The 17,109-nt window shown below is 42.9% G+C and overlaps 1 protein-coding gene across 2 annotated transcripts in view; it reads left to right on the top strand.

The window, feature by feature from the left end:
- The window catches only part of TGFB2 (transforming growth factor beta 2), a 96,760-nt gene that overhangs the window by 51,610 nt on the left and 28,041 nt on the right, over window positions 1-17,109 (top strand). For both annotated transcript variants that reach the window (XM_007988419.3, XM_007988418.3), the window contains one exon: window positions 7,326-7,489. In XM_007988419.3, coding sequence (XP_007986610.1) covers window positions 7,326-7,489 — 164 coding nt within the window. The remainder of the gene's footprint in view (window positions 1-7,325; window positions 7,490-17,109) is intronic.

Raw genomic sequence — 17,109 nt, 5'->3', positions numbered from 1 at the left:
CCTCAGGCAGGAGGATAAACAAAACCTCCAGGCCACTACCAATTCCGTTCATACCCACACCTTCTGTGTTTCACTTTGAACTACTGACCTTTCTGGCTTATCTTGGAAAATACCCCACAAGGACACTGAGACCAGTGCTCATCTGTCCTTGAGGATTGTGGTCAGTGCTGACTCCAGGAAAGCTGGTGTTAAAACACTAAGGCCTCCTTCTTCTTTTCCCCTGGACTTTACCAATCTGCTTTAATTGTTAACTAGGACTAGTTTCACCAGCTAGGAGTCAACCAATATGTAGTCACCCATTGGTTCTCAAACTTTGATGAGATGGTGCATCAGACTTTCCTGGATAATTCACATTTATCACGGATTCCTAGTCAAGGCTGATGCCGTGGGTTGGGAACCTCACTTTAAGAACCACTGCTTTAGCAAATACAGCAAATACCTGTAGGTTCTTGACCCAAGCACCTACAAGCAAGTTTAGAGACACACACTTTCTCTCTGCCAGTTTTGTGGTGTGACCAATCTAAGAGGGAATAAACAATAGATAGATAGCTGAAGCATTGCCCTCTTGAAGGGCTGAACCCTAGACATCATTGGGGACTTCTTGCAAGCCTCAAATCTACATTCTGTTTCAGAGCTCATCACATATGAGTGACATTGTAAGACCTTTATTCAGTTTTGTTTTTTATTAATCTTTTCTTTAACTTTATTTTGAAATTATTTTATTTTAGTTTTTAAGATGGAGTCTTTCTCCATCACCAGGCTGGAGTGCAGTGGTGCAGTCTTGGCTCACTGCAACCTCTGCCTCTCGGGTTCAAGGGATTCTCCTACCTCAGCCTCCCGAGTAGCTGGGACTACAGGCACCTGCCACCATGCCCAGCTAATTTTTGTATTTTTAGTAGACACAGGGTTTCACCATGTGGCCAGGATGGTCTTGATCTCTTGACTTCATGATCTGCCTGCCTCTGCCTCCCAAAGTGGTGGGATTACAGGCATGAGCCACTGTGCATGGCTTATTTTAATTTTTTTTAGAGACAGATCTCACTCTGTTGCCCAGGCTTCAGTGCAGTGACTCAATCATGGCTCGCTGTAGTCTCACCCTCTCAGGCTCAAGTGATCCTCGCACCTCAGCCTCCCAAGTAGGTAGGAGTACAGGCACTTGCCACATTACCCAACTAATTTTTTATTTTTTAATATAGATGGGGTCTTGTCTTGCTTTGTTGCCCAGGCTGGTCTCAAACTCCTAGCCTTAACTAGTCCTCTCACTTCAGCCTCCCAGAGTGCTGGGATTATAGGCATGAGCCACTGTGCTAGGTCTGAAACAATTTTAGACTCACAAGAAATTGCAAAAATAGTGCAGAGAGTTCCTGTGTACCCTTTAACAGCTTCTCCCAATGATAATCACAACTATAGTATGTTTTCAAAGGGGATGGATACCCCATTTACCATGATGTGATTATTAGGCATTGCATGCCTGTATTGAAGTATTTCATGTACTACATAAATATATAACCCTTACTAGCTAGGCACAAAAATTAAAAATTAAAAAAGTAGAACATATAAAAACTGAAGAAATCCAAGCCTAGTTAATAGTATTGTACCAATGTCGATTAACCTTTTTAATAAAAATAGTCCTAATATGAACATTGTAGTGAGAGGTGAAATTGCTTGATGCAGAGCTGTTTAGTGGAAAGTTAGGATTCTCTTGTCACCTTTTCTGATGGTCAGGCTTATAGTAAATCAGGTGAAATGTTAAAGGATAGTGGTGGGGAGTCTGTGAGAACTTTGGTGACTGGAATTTCTCCCTATTCAGTGGAAAGGAATTAGAGTATATAGCGTCATTTATAAAATGCCCCAGGACACTTAACTCCTCCTGTTCTTTCTTTCCTCTTCTAATTAAGTCTGTCAGTTAGTCAGAGCATCCTCTCTCGGGGGCATTCACGAAAGGCCCACTGACCACTTGGCAGCTTTGTTGTGGGATGGGAAGGGGGGCAGGGAGGAAACTGTGGAAATTTGTGCTAGACCCAGTGCTCCAACTTTCCATCTGCTTACTTATATAATCCTGACAATACGATCCATTACACGTGAGGTAGAAAATTATTTACTTCATTATACAGATGAAGAAACAGGCTCAGAAAAGCCAGATAATATCCCTGTTGCCACAGAGCTGGGAACTGGTTGATTCAGTTCAACCAGTTCATTCTTAACTGGATTAGAATTCAGGTAGCCTTGAAGGTCCTTCAGTACATAAGAATCCTATAACTATATGAGGCTTTGGCAGGGCTAGCTACAAAACTTGCAGAATCCTTCTTCAATATGAAAATATGGGGTCTCTTGTTCAAAAAAAAGGAAAAGGAGTACTATTGAAGATGCTAAAATATAAAACTTTTTCCTTGGTTCCATGGTCTCCCTCTCTCTGCCTCTCTCTCTCTCCAACTGTCGCGGTGTTTTTTTATGTGCTGTTTGATATTGTGCTCGCTTGGGCATGGGGCTGCTCCGAGAGTGACAGGAGACTCTCCCAGGGACTTGAGACCCTTGCCCTAAAACTTGGAACGTGCAGCCCAGTAGCTGCTGGGGTCCCCCTGCCACAAGCCCACAAGATTGATGACACATTGAGCCAGGTATCTCCCTTCCCATGGGATTGCCACTTCAACCCATAGGGTTGCAAACTCTGTACTGAGATGTGGTTGGTACCTGAATTAAGAGCGTGCACAAGGGGAAAAAATCTCAGAAATCACCCACTAAAGAACTCTCTCATGTCACCAAAAAGCACCTGTACCCCAAAAAGTATTGAAAAAAAATTTAAAAAAGGAGTGGGTGAGAGACATGCTTCTCCTGGGTTGCTCCCTGAACGTATTGTGGCACTACCAGCTTGTGGTGGGGACAGCTGCCACCAGGCCCTGCCCTGAAATGGCATGGGTTGTGTGCCTGACCCCAACTCTCACTGGGTGGAGGAAAACAGTGGCCACTGGGTGGGGCAGGGAAGACAGGGTGAGACTGGGGACACCAGAGGGCAAGGGGTAAGAGGCAGAGAGTCCTGGGCAAGTGGACAGGTGACAGGAGGTGGGATGGCCCGGGGCTGAGGTCCCCAGCCCTCTGTGCATGCTCCATTGTCCCATAAGACCTCATTTACAAAGCATCAATTCAAAGATGAAATGATTGAGGATTTCAAGATGATGACTAGAGAGGCCACAGAGCACTAAATTCAGGTATGAGACCTTTCTGAGGATGGAGACCCTGTGCACCTGTGCTGGCTACTCTCTCATGAAGTCCACCGTAGGCTGTGGAGAAAAACTATAAGGAAAGATTTGTGAGTTCAAAGTGCTTACATACAATAAGTTGGTAAATTTTTTGGAGCAGATACAAGTCAACATATAATGTATATACAGTAGTATGTGATGAAGTGCTATATTTAAGTTTTTTGTATACTGTTACTTTGGAAATTAGTGACTAGTTAGATTTTCTCAGGTTTTTTTTCTCTCTCTTCCTTCCGCAAAATAGGATTTGGCATGTGTGGCCAAGGCTGAGGTGAGGGGGACACCACTTGATGACATACTGGAATCTTCTATGTGCAAAATTTTCCCTGGGAGGAAGGCCCATGAGAAAGCCTGGGAGGAGGACCAGAATCAGCCTCCTGGTGTGAAATCCAAAGGGTTGAAGGAAAATCGATTTGATTGAACTGAAAAAGTAGGTCAGAAATTGAGAGAAGGGAGCAGGCCAGGATGTGAGTGTGGATAAGTTGGCAAAGGTCAAGCACAAGTACCTGACCACCTGGCAATGGAATAGCAACTGGGATGCGTATTACAGACAACTTTAGCGAGAACTCCCATTCCAAAGGGGGAAATTAGTTCTTGGAGGAAGCAGAGGAAAAAGCTCCATCCCTCCAAGACTAAGTGGGTGGATCAGAGCTGCACAAGCCATTAAGCCCCTACCCCGAGCTCCCTCTGTGGAGGGCGGGAGACTGCTGCGTCCCGACTGGGCATCGAGGGGCCTTTTTGGGTCTCCCTGCCGCGTGTATAGGGTGTTTATGAAGTAAAGGCAGGCTCAAAGGCTGCTAGCGCAATTTACAGCAATTTTGTTGTTTCCAAATGAGGAAACATTTGGCCAGTTGCTCACGTTCCTCAGCCAGCCAGGGGGCTTGTGACCCAGAGCAGATGACAGCACAGGACAGCTGGCATCGACCCCTGGAAGGGGTAGTCGGTTCTTCAGTTGACAGTTTTTACCACACTCTCACACGCTGGAGCAGGAGTACAGGCAGGGAAGGCTGCCGGCTCCTCCTGGCCTGGTCACTTCGCTGTGGTTACAAGACCAAAGCAGAGTGGCTGATGGAGGCTGCTCAGCAGTCCTTTCACTGTGTGTGTTAGCTACTTCTACTTATAAAACAAGGACCAAAAATGCAGATTTGTGTTATTAGACAGTTGAAATATAAACAGCCTAAATGCTTATAAGAGCCAGAGGGGAGGAGGGCTGTTTGCCAATGTATAGGAAGCCCAGCTGAACAACTGTACTTAACTAGCAAGCTACTCCTGTAAATATTTGCAAACGCCCTTTCAAAGCTCAAAAGCCTAGGACAGGATCACTGGATGATTTGCTTAGAAGAAGAAGAAACAAAATTGACCTCATGGTCTGAGGCAGCCATAAAAAGAAAGAGTGTGGATGGGCAGAGGACCAGAAAAGGGGCGGGGGGGGATGGTCCAAAGTTTAATAAACACAAAAGAGATAAAAATAAATCTCAAGAGCACTTATTTACAAACTTGATGGAAGGATAAGATTGAGGCGGGCGGGTGTGAAAGATGGGTGCTTGTGAAAGTGGAAGAGGCCTGCAGGGATTCCACTGAAAGGGTGGGGGGGGGGGGGGCGCAAATTCAGTGAGATGTTTATTTTTCCTAATGACAGGAAACACGCTGAATTAGCTTCGCTCTTCCAGGATGCTCCTTCAAAGAATGTTTGAAGCTTCTGTCCAATGCAGAGGCTATGCGAAGATGAATGCAGCATCAGCCTGTGGAAGGTTTTGGCCAAGAGGGTGGGCAAAGCCAGAAAGCCTGGCCCCAGACCGGCCTAGCCTTCTCTGGGTGTCTGGCCTGTTTTCAGCTGAGCTGGTCAGCATAGGACAAGCTGTTCCAATCATGGGGGCGGGCATATCCCAGAGGAGAAAAAGTATTTGTTCTCAGCAACTACCTTGTCAAAATGCTGTGCTAGGGGACTCACAAAAGCCTTTCTGCGCGTACCAGTGCTCCCTGGTCTGGAAGCTGCCCATCAACGAATTCGCAGTGGTGATGCAGTGGATCATCATCATGTCTGCATGAATACATTTTTTCTTTGAAACCTGGATACTTTGGATTTTTGGGGTTTTTTTGTTTGTTTGTTTGTTTGTTTCTGAGACTTCTGACTCATGGGTTATAAAGCCTCAATTCACACAGTCATTTTATGAACCAGTATGGAGCAGACTGGTGTAGAAATTCCCTGCTTCTCCATGAGCCTGTGTGCTGAGAGTCACACATATATAGGGGAAGGAGATGGGTTGGGAGAAAGTTCCTATGAAGGAAAAAATTCAGGTGTCTTAAGATGAGAAAATGTTGGTGTGTTCCTAGCATCTTTTTTTCTTCAGTGTAATCGTCAGGGCATGGATTTCCCAATAAATCATGGAAGGTATTTATGTCTATTTTAAGATCGGCAAGATGGCTCATTTATTTAAAAAGAAGTTAGTGTTGCCAACAGGCAGATGCCTGAGTCTTTCAAGAGACTCCTGTTGATGACCAAGTATGCAAACGGGGTATTTGGTGAACTCCATGTATACAGAACCCTGTCCCAGATACGTGGGAAAGAAGAAAGACCTGGCAAATCCAGTCTCTGCCCTCAAGATTCTTAAAATTTCACAGGGGAAACAAAATAAACAAACACAATGCAGAAGTAATAAAAACATTTATAAAAAAACATGAACAACTGTGAATGATTCTTTGTAATGAAGTCAGATAATTGAAGAGTGGGTAGAAAGAAATGGAGCCACTAGAGTTGGATGAAACACTCTGGAAAGGGGCAAGAAAGTGTATAGGAGATTTTGGAAGAAGACTGTAGAAACATACCTGTAACAAGTGGTCTGCGCAGTGTAGGTGCTTAGTAAATGGATATTGTATTTGAAAGCATGGAGTTAGAATAGGACCTGCTGTGGTCTTGGTTTAGCCTCAGTTGCACATTCAAAGACATTGGCAGATTCCAAAAAAAAAAAAAAAAAACCAGCACAACTCTAAAGCAACCCAGGAGCTTGATTGATTGATTGATTTTTGAGATGGAGCCTCACCCTGTTGCCCAGGCTAGAGTGTAGTGTTGCGATTTCGGCTCACTGCAGCCTCCACTGCCAGGGTTCAAGCAATTCTCCAGTCTCAGCCTCTGGAGTAGATGGGATTACAGGTGCATGCCACCACGCCTGGCTAATTTTTGTATTTTTAGCAGAAACAGGGTTTCACCATGTTGGCCAGGGCTGGTCTCAAACTCCTGACCTTAAGTGGTCTGCCCACCTCAGCCTCCCAAAGTGCTGGGATTACAGACATGACCCACTGTGTCCGGTCTTCCCAGGAGCTTTAAATTGTCATGTGCCATCAGCAACTCTGTATTTTACATGGTTTAGAACTGAAGAAATTTGTGCCAATTCTTTTTCTTCATTAGCTAGGATGACCTCCCGCCAACAGAGATTATCCTGCATAAAGAATTCTAATACTGGATCTGGTATAAGTTGAGTACGTGTGTTATACTTTTGTTTATTCAGATTTCCTCATCATAACTTGACTAGAGAATATGTTAAGTCATATGTGTGTGAAAAACTAAAATATTGAAGTCGAAGGAGATATGATATATGATCCTGGTTAAAAAAAAATTATTTGGATGCCAAACTTTCAAGGAAAAAAAAATACATGGGCAAACTGCTAGCCATTAGGAACTATTTTCTTGGCATATCTGATTAAAGTGTATGCAGGCCTGTCAGCTCTCTCCAGGCATCAACTGTCATAAACTTGTCCCAATTCAAAACCATCTATGATTTTCCACCACTCTGTCAGCCTTCAAAGGATGGGGTTAACTGCATGCTTTCAAATGGAATTGGAAGTGGTTTATTAATCTCTATTAATTTGCTACTCCTATAACTAAATGCACATGCTTATTTTATTTCTTTTTTTTTTCTGGATAAGTTGTTAATGATATTAAATTGGCCATCAGAAACTAAATTATTCTGTAGATATTTTCCTTATGGCTTCTTGGGATTATCTCATGCTACAGTCTTTTCTGAAAGCACAATGGATTTTATCATTTTCAATGATTGCCCTAACTTTTTACAGATGCCATCCCGCCCACTTTCTACAGACCCTACTTCAGAATTGTTCGGTTTGACGTCTCAGCAATGGAGAAGAATGCTTCCAATTTGGTGAAAGCAGAATTCAGAGTCTTTCGTTTGCAGAATCCAAAAGCCAGAGTGCCTGAACAACGGATTGAGCTGTATCAGGTAATGTTCATTTTTTTTTTTTTTTTTTTTTTTAAGACAGAGTCTCTCTCTCTCTCTCTGTCACAGGCTGGAGCACAGTGGCATGGTCACAGCTCACTGCAACCTTGAACTCCTGGGTTCAAATGATCCTCTTGCCTCAGCCTCCCAAGTCACTGGGACTGCAGTAGTGCACCATCACACCCGATTCTCTTTTTAAAAAACTTTTTGTAGATATGGGGTCTCACCATGTTGCCCTGGCTGATCTGGAACTCCTGGCCTCAAGCAGTCTTCCCACCTTGGCCTCAAAAAGTTTAGGGATTATAGACATGAGCCACCATACCTGGCTCATTTAGGTTGTTGTAATGGGCAATCAGTTTGAGGTCTTAGCACAAAAGAATTCTAGTGTCTTAGATTTTCTTAGCTGATATAAGCCATTCTATATAGTCACAATCATGATATAGGCCCTCATTTGCTATTACTGTTATAGTAATAGCTTGTTCCTAATCACTCAGGAGGGAAGAACCCTTTAGAATGCAGTATTGAAGTTCTGAGCACACTTCCTCGGTTGCATGAACAGTCGGAGTATGTACTCTTGAGAGGGTTTGGTTCCAGAATTCAACCCCTTAAACTGTAAAGTCAGATAATGTAGGTCCGATTCCTTCCTGAGAAGCAGTCAGCTGACCTTCCTTTACTCATCCTATGGCTGTTTCTTTCTCCTTTTCTGTGATTTTCTCTTTGTTCTCTTATTGTCTACTCTCTTCCTGTCTTTTTCACTTTTTTCCTCCTGTCTTTGCAACCTCCTGTGTCTTTATTAACCTTAGCCCGTTTTCTTTTCCTTTCTAATTCTACCCACAGTCTCCAATCCACCTACCCAATACAACCCCCCCCCCCCCACACACACACATAGTCCTGACGTCTCCTATTTTCATTTTTCTAGTAGAGTTGGAGTTGGTGGGCAGCAGCATCAAAATATAATGGTGATGATGATTAAATGCCAACTTGCTGAGATTTTCAGAGATGTTCTTAAAAGCGTGTTACCTGAGTATAGTCTACAGGGCATTTGCATCGGCATCACCTAGGGGCTGTGAGAAATGTAGAATCTCAGGCCCCACTCTAGACTTTACACAGTCAGAATCCCCATTTTAACAAGATTCACAGGTGCTTCTTGTGCACATTAAAGAACCACTCGAAAAATCCTGAGTCTGGTGCAGCCTTATAAACAGGCAACTTAAATACATCCTGATGCCATATGAATAGTGGTACTCGCATATAGGGTATAGGTGGGGAAATTTCACCAGGGAGCCAACATTTTGGTGAAACCTTGAGAAGTATCTATTAAAACGCGACGGGGGAATCATCATTCTTGGCAGGAAGGGCAGTCACTGCAAAGACAGTCTTGAATGGGCTTGCTGAGGGTACCTGGTACATAGTGCTCAGTGCCTGGAGGTGAGGAGAGACTGGGGAGAAGGTGACCCTCCAGAGATAGTGTGTAGAGTGACACTACAGAGGATTAAGAACAAACCCCTTGGGATCCCCATGATAAGGGATATATATATATGACAATATGATTAAAACATGGGATTACTTGAGAAAAAGAAATTGGCATCTATGTATAGAAACCTCTGGTTTTTCTGGAGTCTAATCATTTGGAATTTGTGATCATTAGGATCAAAATTTTCTTTGTATTCATTATGAAAATGGAGAACTATCATACAAATGAATATGAGACTTGAAGAATAGTTTAAAATACTCAAAGCAGTCGTATTGTTTTCTTTTTCTGCTTTTTGAGACAGCATCTTGCTCTGTCACCCAGGCTACAATGCAGTAGTGCAATCATAGCTCACTGCACCCTCAACTTCCGGGGCTCATGTGATCCTACAGGTGTGCGTCCCCATGCCTAGCTAATTTTTTTAAAAAAATTTTTAGTACAGATGAGGTCTCGCATTGTTGCCCAGGCTGGTCTCTAACTCCTGAGCTGAAGCGATCACCCCACCTCAGCTTCCCAGTGTGCTGGGATTACAAGCATGAGCTACTGTACCTGGCCCCAGTTTTAAAGTAGTAGTTCACATGTGTATTCATGAAGAATAATTCTTACTTATTTAAATAGGCCCTCAAGAACCTGTTTTTGGAGACTTTTAAATCCTAACTCGCATTCTGGGTAGCACCAATGGGCCGGCCGTTGCTCGTCACCCCAAGGTCAGAGAGCATGCTTGTGTGACCAGACACTATGCTGAGCAAAGAGTTGGAAGCATTGTTTCCAGTGATACTCACAGCTATACTATGGAGTTTGTAAAATGAAGTGTTCTTTCTGCTATTCTATTCTTTTTCCATTTCACAGAGAATGATGCTAAATCCCAGAGAAATTAAGTAACTTGGCCAGGGTCACACAGGTAGGAAATGGCAGGGCTGGGATACAAATCCACCTCTGACTCCCAAGTCCTTCCATCTCCTCACCACATACTATGCTATTCCTAGCAAAATTTTCCCTTTCTCTTACCCTTGGGATAAGCCAGAATAGAAGAATAATAAGACAAACGAGGCTAGAGGATGAAGTAATATTTGGAGGGAAAGCAAAAATTGGTTCCTATGAAAAAAAGCCAGATTAAGGGTAGCCAGATAAATTACAAGATGATTTAAGCAAACAAACAAAAAATATGATTGTACCTCCTTTTTCTTTTCTTTTTTTTTTACCAATTAAGTCACTCTTAAATTTCCTTCTGTGCTGATGACAGCATCATAGGTTGCTCTCTTTGGCCTTACTTTAGTTAGTTAGCTTCAGTAAATTGAAGGCAGGGTCACCTAGGTCCTGTTACCTGTAATGGAAGCTGCTAAGTCACTATTTTTCTGTGGCCGCTTGACCCTGTCCTCTGAGGAGTAGCCTCTGCCAACAGGCTTGCCAATGACTTTTTCCTCCCAGGGCCCAACCCTTCTCCAGGAAAGGGTGTTTCTCTTGAGGCTGGCAACTTAGAGGACCTTAGTGAGTTCTTGGTAGATGTGTCTCAGAAGTTTCTGCAGCACTGGCTGCTCCATGACACAAGCGACACGATCTGCATGGCTTAGAGTCCCATGCTTGAAAGAGGAACGGCCCAAGATGGAAGCTTTTAGTTTGGAGAAGCATGGGCATGTTCACTGTCACTATACATGGGCATCTGGAAGGAGAAAGTTCTAGCAGAAAAATATAAAATAATGGCAATTTTTTATCTTTCTGGGGCTCAGCTATACACCTCCTGAAACACAGGCAAGGTCCAGAGAGCAAGTCAAAGAGATCCTTGAACACCCGAAGAGAAGACTATGCACACACACTTCTGATGGATCAGCGAGGCAGCCTCTTGCCTTTTATTGCTTCAACTGAGTTGTCTATCTGTAGGGCCACAAGAAATTAGAAGCACTAAATTAAAAGAGGAGGGCTAGAGGAGGACACCGTGTCATCAGCAGCAGGTCCTTTAGACCAGCAGTCCCCAACCTTTTTGGCACCAGGGACCAGTTTCATGGAATACAATTTTTCCACATAGCGTTACTTGTACAGTTTATTTCATTGTAATATATAATGAAATAATTATATAACTCACCATAATGTAGAATCAGTGAGAACCCTGAGCTTGTTTTCCTGCAACTATACAGTCCCATCTGGCAGTGATGGGAGACAGTGTCAGATCATCAGACATTTGATTAGCATAAGGAGCGTGCGACCTAGATCCCTAGCATGTGCAGTTCACAATAGGGTTCTTGCTCCTTTGAAAATCTAATGCCACTGCTGATCTGACAGGAGGTGGAGCTCAGGCAGTACTGCAAGCAATGGGGAGTGGCTGTAAACACAGATGAATCTTTGCTTGCTTACCTGCTGCTCACCTCCTGCTATGTGGCCCAGGCCCCTAATAGGCCATGGACCAGTACCATCCAGGTTGGGGACCTCTGCTTTAGACTAAAGATTTTTGCCAGTGTATCACAGTAATGCTATCTCAGATAATCAGACCACAGAAGCAATGCCTGTTGTGGACAAGTTTTCTAAATCTTACCCTGTTTATAGTTAACCCACTCTTTATCTCCTTGACTTCCTGTCTGGCTTCTGACTTTTGCTTCTGACCTCTTTATTTGGAGTTCCATTTTTAGCATGGTGTTCTCCAACTTTCCTTTTGTCTTCAGCTGCCATTTGGAGGTCTTTGTAGTCTTTGGTAATAAACTCCCATCTCTAGTCCCATTATAGGAATTGATGCCTATGGTAATAGCCTTGAATTATGAAGACGAGGCTAAATTATAGTCAGGAAACTGAACACATGCAATAAATTTTACAGAGTTTAACATCCAAAATTGCTGAAATATTATTTTGGAAAAAAAAAAAGATCTGGTGCTTAAGTGGGCAGATCTTCAGCTATTTGGAAAGCTCAGCTCTTCAGAAGAACAAAGCCTCTGAAGTTCTTGGATACCCTTTGATTACTGTATTACTTGACACACAGCTGGCATCCTACTCCTTAGAAGAAGACAGGGTGACCATGAAAAGGTTCTCTGGTCATTTACATGGTTGTTTGGATGATTTATTAGGACTCTTCAGGACGCTGATTTTCAGCGGGAGGAGAGTATGTATGTGTGTACATGTGTGCACACGTGCCTGTGGACTTACATGTGAGCATAGGCACTCCACCAGGTTTGGAATCCCTGGGGGAGCTTTTACAAAGACTAACCACAGTTTCCTTCAAGGAGATTCTGATTTTCCCTGGAAAGGAAAAAGAGAATCGCCTCGGCACAGATGTTTGTTTCAAAGAACTCTCCTGGTGATTCACATGTGATTGTTCAGATTTGGATCTTCCAATTAGAATTCACAGATTTAAAATATAGCCCAAATTTTTGGGTCATTCTGTCTCATAAAAATGCCTCCAGGTATTTGTTTTAGAGTCACAATATGAGGCTGGATGGACCTAGGAGAGCAATTCCGTACATGAATTCAGGATTTGTCTTGTCCAGAGCCGTAAAGGTTTATTTCTCTCCACCTGGGATAGTTAGGAAACCCATGCTTCTGTTGAAGTCACTCTGAGCTTATTTAAACCTAAAATCTTGTGAACTTAAGATTTTCATTACCCTGCTCTCTTTATAGAACAGTCTGTCAGACATTAATGAATGATAGTAAAATAAAATCTTTCTTTCCTGCTTTCTCTAACCTCTTTCAAGTTAACAAACTCTAAATAGCATCTACTGGTGTGATCAAGATAGGCTTCCCATGTGTAACAATAATGGAGGGAATATGAGAGGGATAAAGTGTCTGACAGATGAAGGGAAAGAGGAGGAAACAAAGATGAAAAACAACTGTTATTAGATAGTAATGATCCTTGCCATATTTTTAAAGCTTTATGCCAAAGGCAGCCTTTATTGTGATATGTTCAGACAAAACTCCAGTGCTCTAGGAATACCTTCAAACCTATGATAGCTGTTATAGCTCTCAGCCCATTTATAAATTTGAACACACTTTTCTTTGATTACATTTTCCCTCTATGTATGATTAAAATCATGACCAGAATTATGAGGTAGAGGGAGAGAAAATAGGAAGGAGAATTCCCTTCAAGTTGAACATCTATATGGGCAAGAACACCTGCTATCTTGGAGATGGATAAATCCCCATTTTACACATGAAGAAATGCCTAGGGAGCTTCATGACTTATCTAAGGGTACCCATAACTTTGTGGCCCTAAATAATCCTTTGGGACCACCAAAGAATACTTATATTTAAATTTGCTAACCTCAGAGGACTTGGAGCTCTCCAGTATTTCTAGTTTCTTCTCACCAACTGATACCCTTTCAATACTCATTTCTCGTTTAAAACCTTACCACCTCCAGAATAGTAAGATTCATACCACTGTTTGGGTTATCTATGTGCTGCATAACAAGCTTCAAAATTTTGTGGCCTCAAATAATAATCATTTTGTTGTACTTCACAAGTTTTTGTGGGTCAGAAATTTGATCAGAGCTTGGCTGGATGTTCTCTTGCTCCATGTGACTTTGGCTGGGGTCACTTGCTGGCATTTAGATGACAGTTGGGTTGGTCTGGAGGATTGATGATGGCGTTGTGCCTGTGCTTGGAACTTTAGTAGGATGACTGGAAGGCCGGGCTCAGCTGGGCTTCTCCCCCTAGATAGTCTCAGATGTCTCCATGTGGTCTTCCCAGAAGCGTAGTCTGGTTTCTTACATGGGGACTCAAGTGTGCAAATGTCTAAGGTAGAAACTGCAAGTCCTCTTAAAAACTAAGCCCACAGGCTGGGCGTGGTGGTTCACGCCTGTAATCCCAGCACTTTGGGAGGCTGGTGCAGATGGATTGCTTGAGCCCAGGAGTTCAAGCCTGGGCAACATGGTGAAACCCCATCTCTACTAAAAATACAAAAATTACTCAGGCATGGTGGCACACCTGTAATCCCAGCTACTCGGGAGGCTTAGGCAGGAGAATCGCTTGAGCCCAGGAGGTGGAGGTTGCAGTGAGCAGAGATTGCACCACTGCACTCCAGCCTGGGCGACAAAGTCAAACTTGGTCTCAAAAAAAAAAAAAAAATTGTAGGCCCAGAAATGACACATCACTTTTGCCTTAATCTATTGATCAAATCAACTACAGGGCAGCCCAGATTAAAACAGGAAAGGAAATAGATCCCATATATCAATGGGAAATGTGTCAAAGAAGTTGCAGCCATCTTTGATCTTGGAACACTAACCCACTGAGTAAAGTAAAGTAATAGTCAGCAGACTGTGAGTGTACACCTCCTGGCATCAGCATCATACCTCGTGCCAGCCATCTAGAGATAAATTAGCCTCCACCTTCCGGTTGCTCAGGGTCTTGTGAAGAAATGTACATGTAAGTGGTATCTGTATATGAATAAAGATATACCCGAGGTACTTTTAGAGCAAAAGCTGGAGAATCCAGAGGAATGCCTCAGAACTCATTCCTGCCAGAAAGGGAGTTGTGAGAATTTGTGGGCAACTTGCCATCTTGGTTGGGCTCCTTTCGTGGGCAGACACATAATTCCAAGGAACTGAGCCATATGCCTGAATCAAGAGATTCCTTTGAACCCAACAATATTTGTTGCAGAGATATCAGAATAGACTAGATTGAAATAGCAGTGGGTTTGGTTAATTGGTATGCATAGTATTTTGTCAGAACGACCTTCCTCATGTTTCAGTGTGCACACTCATGTCCCAGGATTTGATGACTACGTCTGGCCTCCCCGTTTACCTTATTGAGGCAGTATGGCATAGTACGCAATGGTGTGGGCATTGTGACCTAACTTTCTTAGTAATTCCCAATTAGCTTGGGGTTTATTGTGAGGGTGAAATGAAATAATGTCTGTGACTGCCAGGTGGGGGTGCGTGTTTCACATGTGTTAGTTCCCTTCCTTTGCTGTCACTGCTTAGATTTTGACTTCTATGTCTTTGGTTTGTGCAGTGGGAAGAGTTCTCTCCTGAGTTACCTGTGAAAGTCAGTTGCCAGGTTGTTTTTAAGACTGATTTATTAGCTTCAGACCACTGAATAAAATCATGCAAAAATAACTCCCTGGGGGAAGCAGAGTGATGTATTGGGTTCCTACATCTTACAGTATCAGGAGAAAAAGTCACTAAAATGTTGCCTTTTCCCATGGGGCTGATAGTCTCAGTTGTCTCCATGTGGTCTTCCCAGAAGAGTAGTCTGACTTCTTAGATGGAGACTGAAGTGTGAAAATGTCCAAGGCAGAAGCTGCAAGTCCTCTTAAAAACTAGATCCAGAGGCTGGGCGCAGTGGCTCACACCTATAATCCCAGCACTTTCGGAGGCTGAGGCAGGTGGATTGCTTGAGTCCAGGAGTTCAAGACCAACCTGGACAACATGGTGAAAAGCCATCTCGGCTGGGCGTGGTGACTCACGCCTGTAATCCCAGCACTTTGGGAGGCTGTGGCGGGTGGATCACGAGGTCAGGAGATCAAGACCATCCTAGCTAACACAGTGAAACCCCATCTCTACTAAAAATACCAAAAAATTAGCTGGGCATGGTGGTGGGCACCTGTAGTCCCAGCTACTCAGGAGGCTGAGGCAGGAGAATGGCGTGAACCCAGGAGGTGAAGCTTGCAGTGAGCCAAGATTACGCCACTGAACTCCAGCTTCAGTTGAAGCCACCCCTAGGATGGCAAAGGAACCCCCCTCTCTACAGAAAACTCTCAAGACTTTGGCAAGTGAAAAGTACAGATGATCCCCTACTTTTGATTTTTTCAACTTTATGATGGTGTAAAAGTGACTCAACTTAATTTTGTTCATACATATGATATCAGGACACAATCCCATTGTAAGTCGAGGAGCATCTGTAAAATAAAATCTGTCCTCCTATTTGCTCTGACCTCTTTCCTTAGGATTTTAATGCCTCGTCGAATCTGCATTTAAACAGTAACCAGCTTGTCAAATGTGATGAAATGTCATTTCTAGAGGCTATCAGTTGCAAGGATATATAAAACAGTGGTGAAATCCTAAGTCATTTACATCCATTTAGTTTTGGCTTCAAGTTGTATAGTAAATATTAAATGATTTTTCAGACTTGAGGATGATAGGGTGAATTGATGTTTGTGGAGCAAAATAAGTAAGCAAAGATTGTGGTGGGGGGAGTGAATCATCAGCTACCTTTAATGGACATTCCATATGTAACATCTCTGCAACAGATTTTAAAATGCACATTCTTAAGGCTTCATAGTGAAAGTTCAGGGTAGATGGCCTAGACCTACCATTTAAGGGATCCTAATGCTGCAAAATTGAAAGGTGGGGTTTTTATCATACCAGGGAGCACAGCACTAATGGAGTTAATGAAAATTGTCCCTTTCTCCTAACCCTAAACACATGCATGTGCTTGTGGTTGTACGTGTGTGTGTGCGTGCACGCACACACACACACACACACACACACACAGAGTTCAGCTTTCATTTCTCATATTGCCCAAGGGGGTGTAAAATAAAAAGAGGTCAGCCAAAAAAACTGTCTGTTAAATTAGACTTGCAAAAGTGCTACTGAAAAAAAAAATACCAACCAAACAAACAAAAAGCCATACTGTGCTCCTGTTGTACATAATTTTACAGCATACAATCTTCTTAATACTGATCCTAGCCCCGGCGCCACATTGGAGACATACATAGCACAGTAACCCACCTAAAAAAAAAAAAAAAAAAACATGAAGTATAATAAACACTTTGTTTGCACAAGGCTATTAATATCTCAGGTTTTTTTTTCAAACTGATCAAATGGCGTGCATGCCTCATAAGGAAACTGTATTGTTATCATTTGTATTAGGTTATAACATTAGCACAAGTGTGTTAACCTTGTCAGCAGACAAGACCCCCCAAAAAGTAGAATGAACAGCAGCCCTTCTCCACTGTATTCAAATAAATGTTAATGAATATCCAATACTAAGAATCTTATTCTTTTATCATAATGTGACTCAGTAACAATATTGATAATTATTGCTAATACATGCAGTGCTTTCTGTGTGCTGAGGTAGGTACTTTCTCACTGGTCCCAGTGAGAAAACTGGGACACAGTGACGTTAAGTAGCTTGCCCAGGCCAGGCAGGAAGGAAGAAACAGAGCCAGAATTTGAACCCAGGCAGTCTGACCCCAGGGGTCATGCTCTTGACCATGGTTCCATACTAGCAGAAA

The sequence above is a fragment of the Chlorocebus sabaeus genome, chromosome 25 (genome assembly GCF_047675955.1).
Source record: "Chlorocebus sabaeus isolate Y175 chromosome 25, mChlSab1.0.hap1, whole genome shotgun sequence".
NCBI lineage: Eukaryota > Metazoa > Chordata > Mammalia > Primates > Cercopithecidae > Chlorocebus > Chlorocebus sabaeus.
This window is presented reverse-complemented; position numbering and strand designations above follow the sequence as displayed.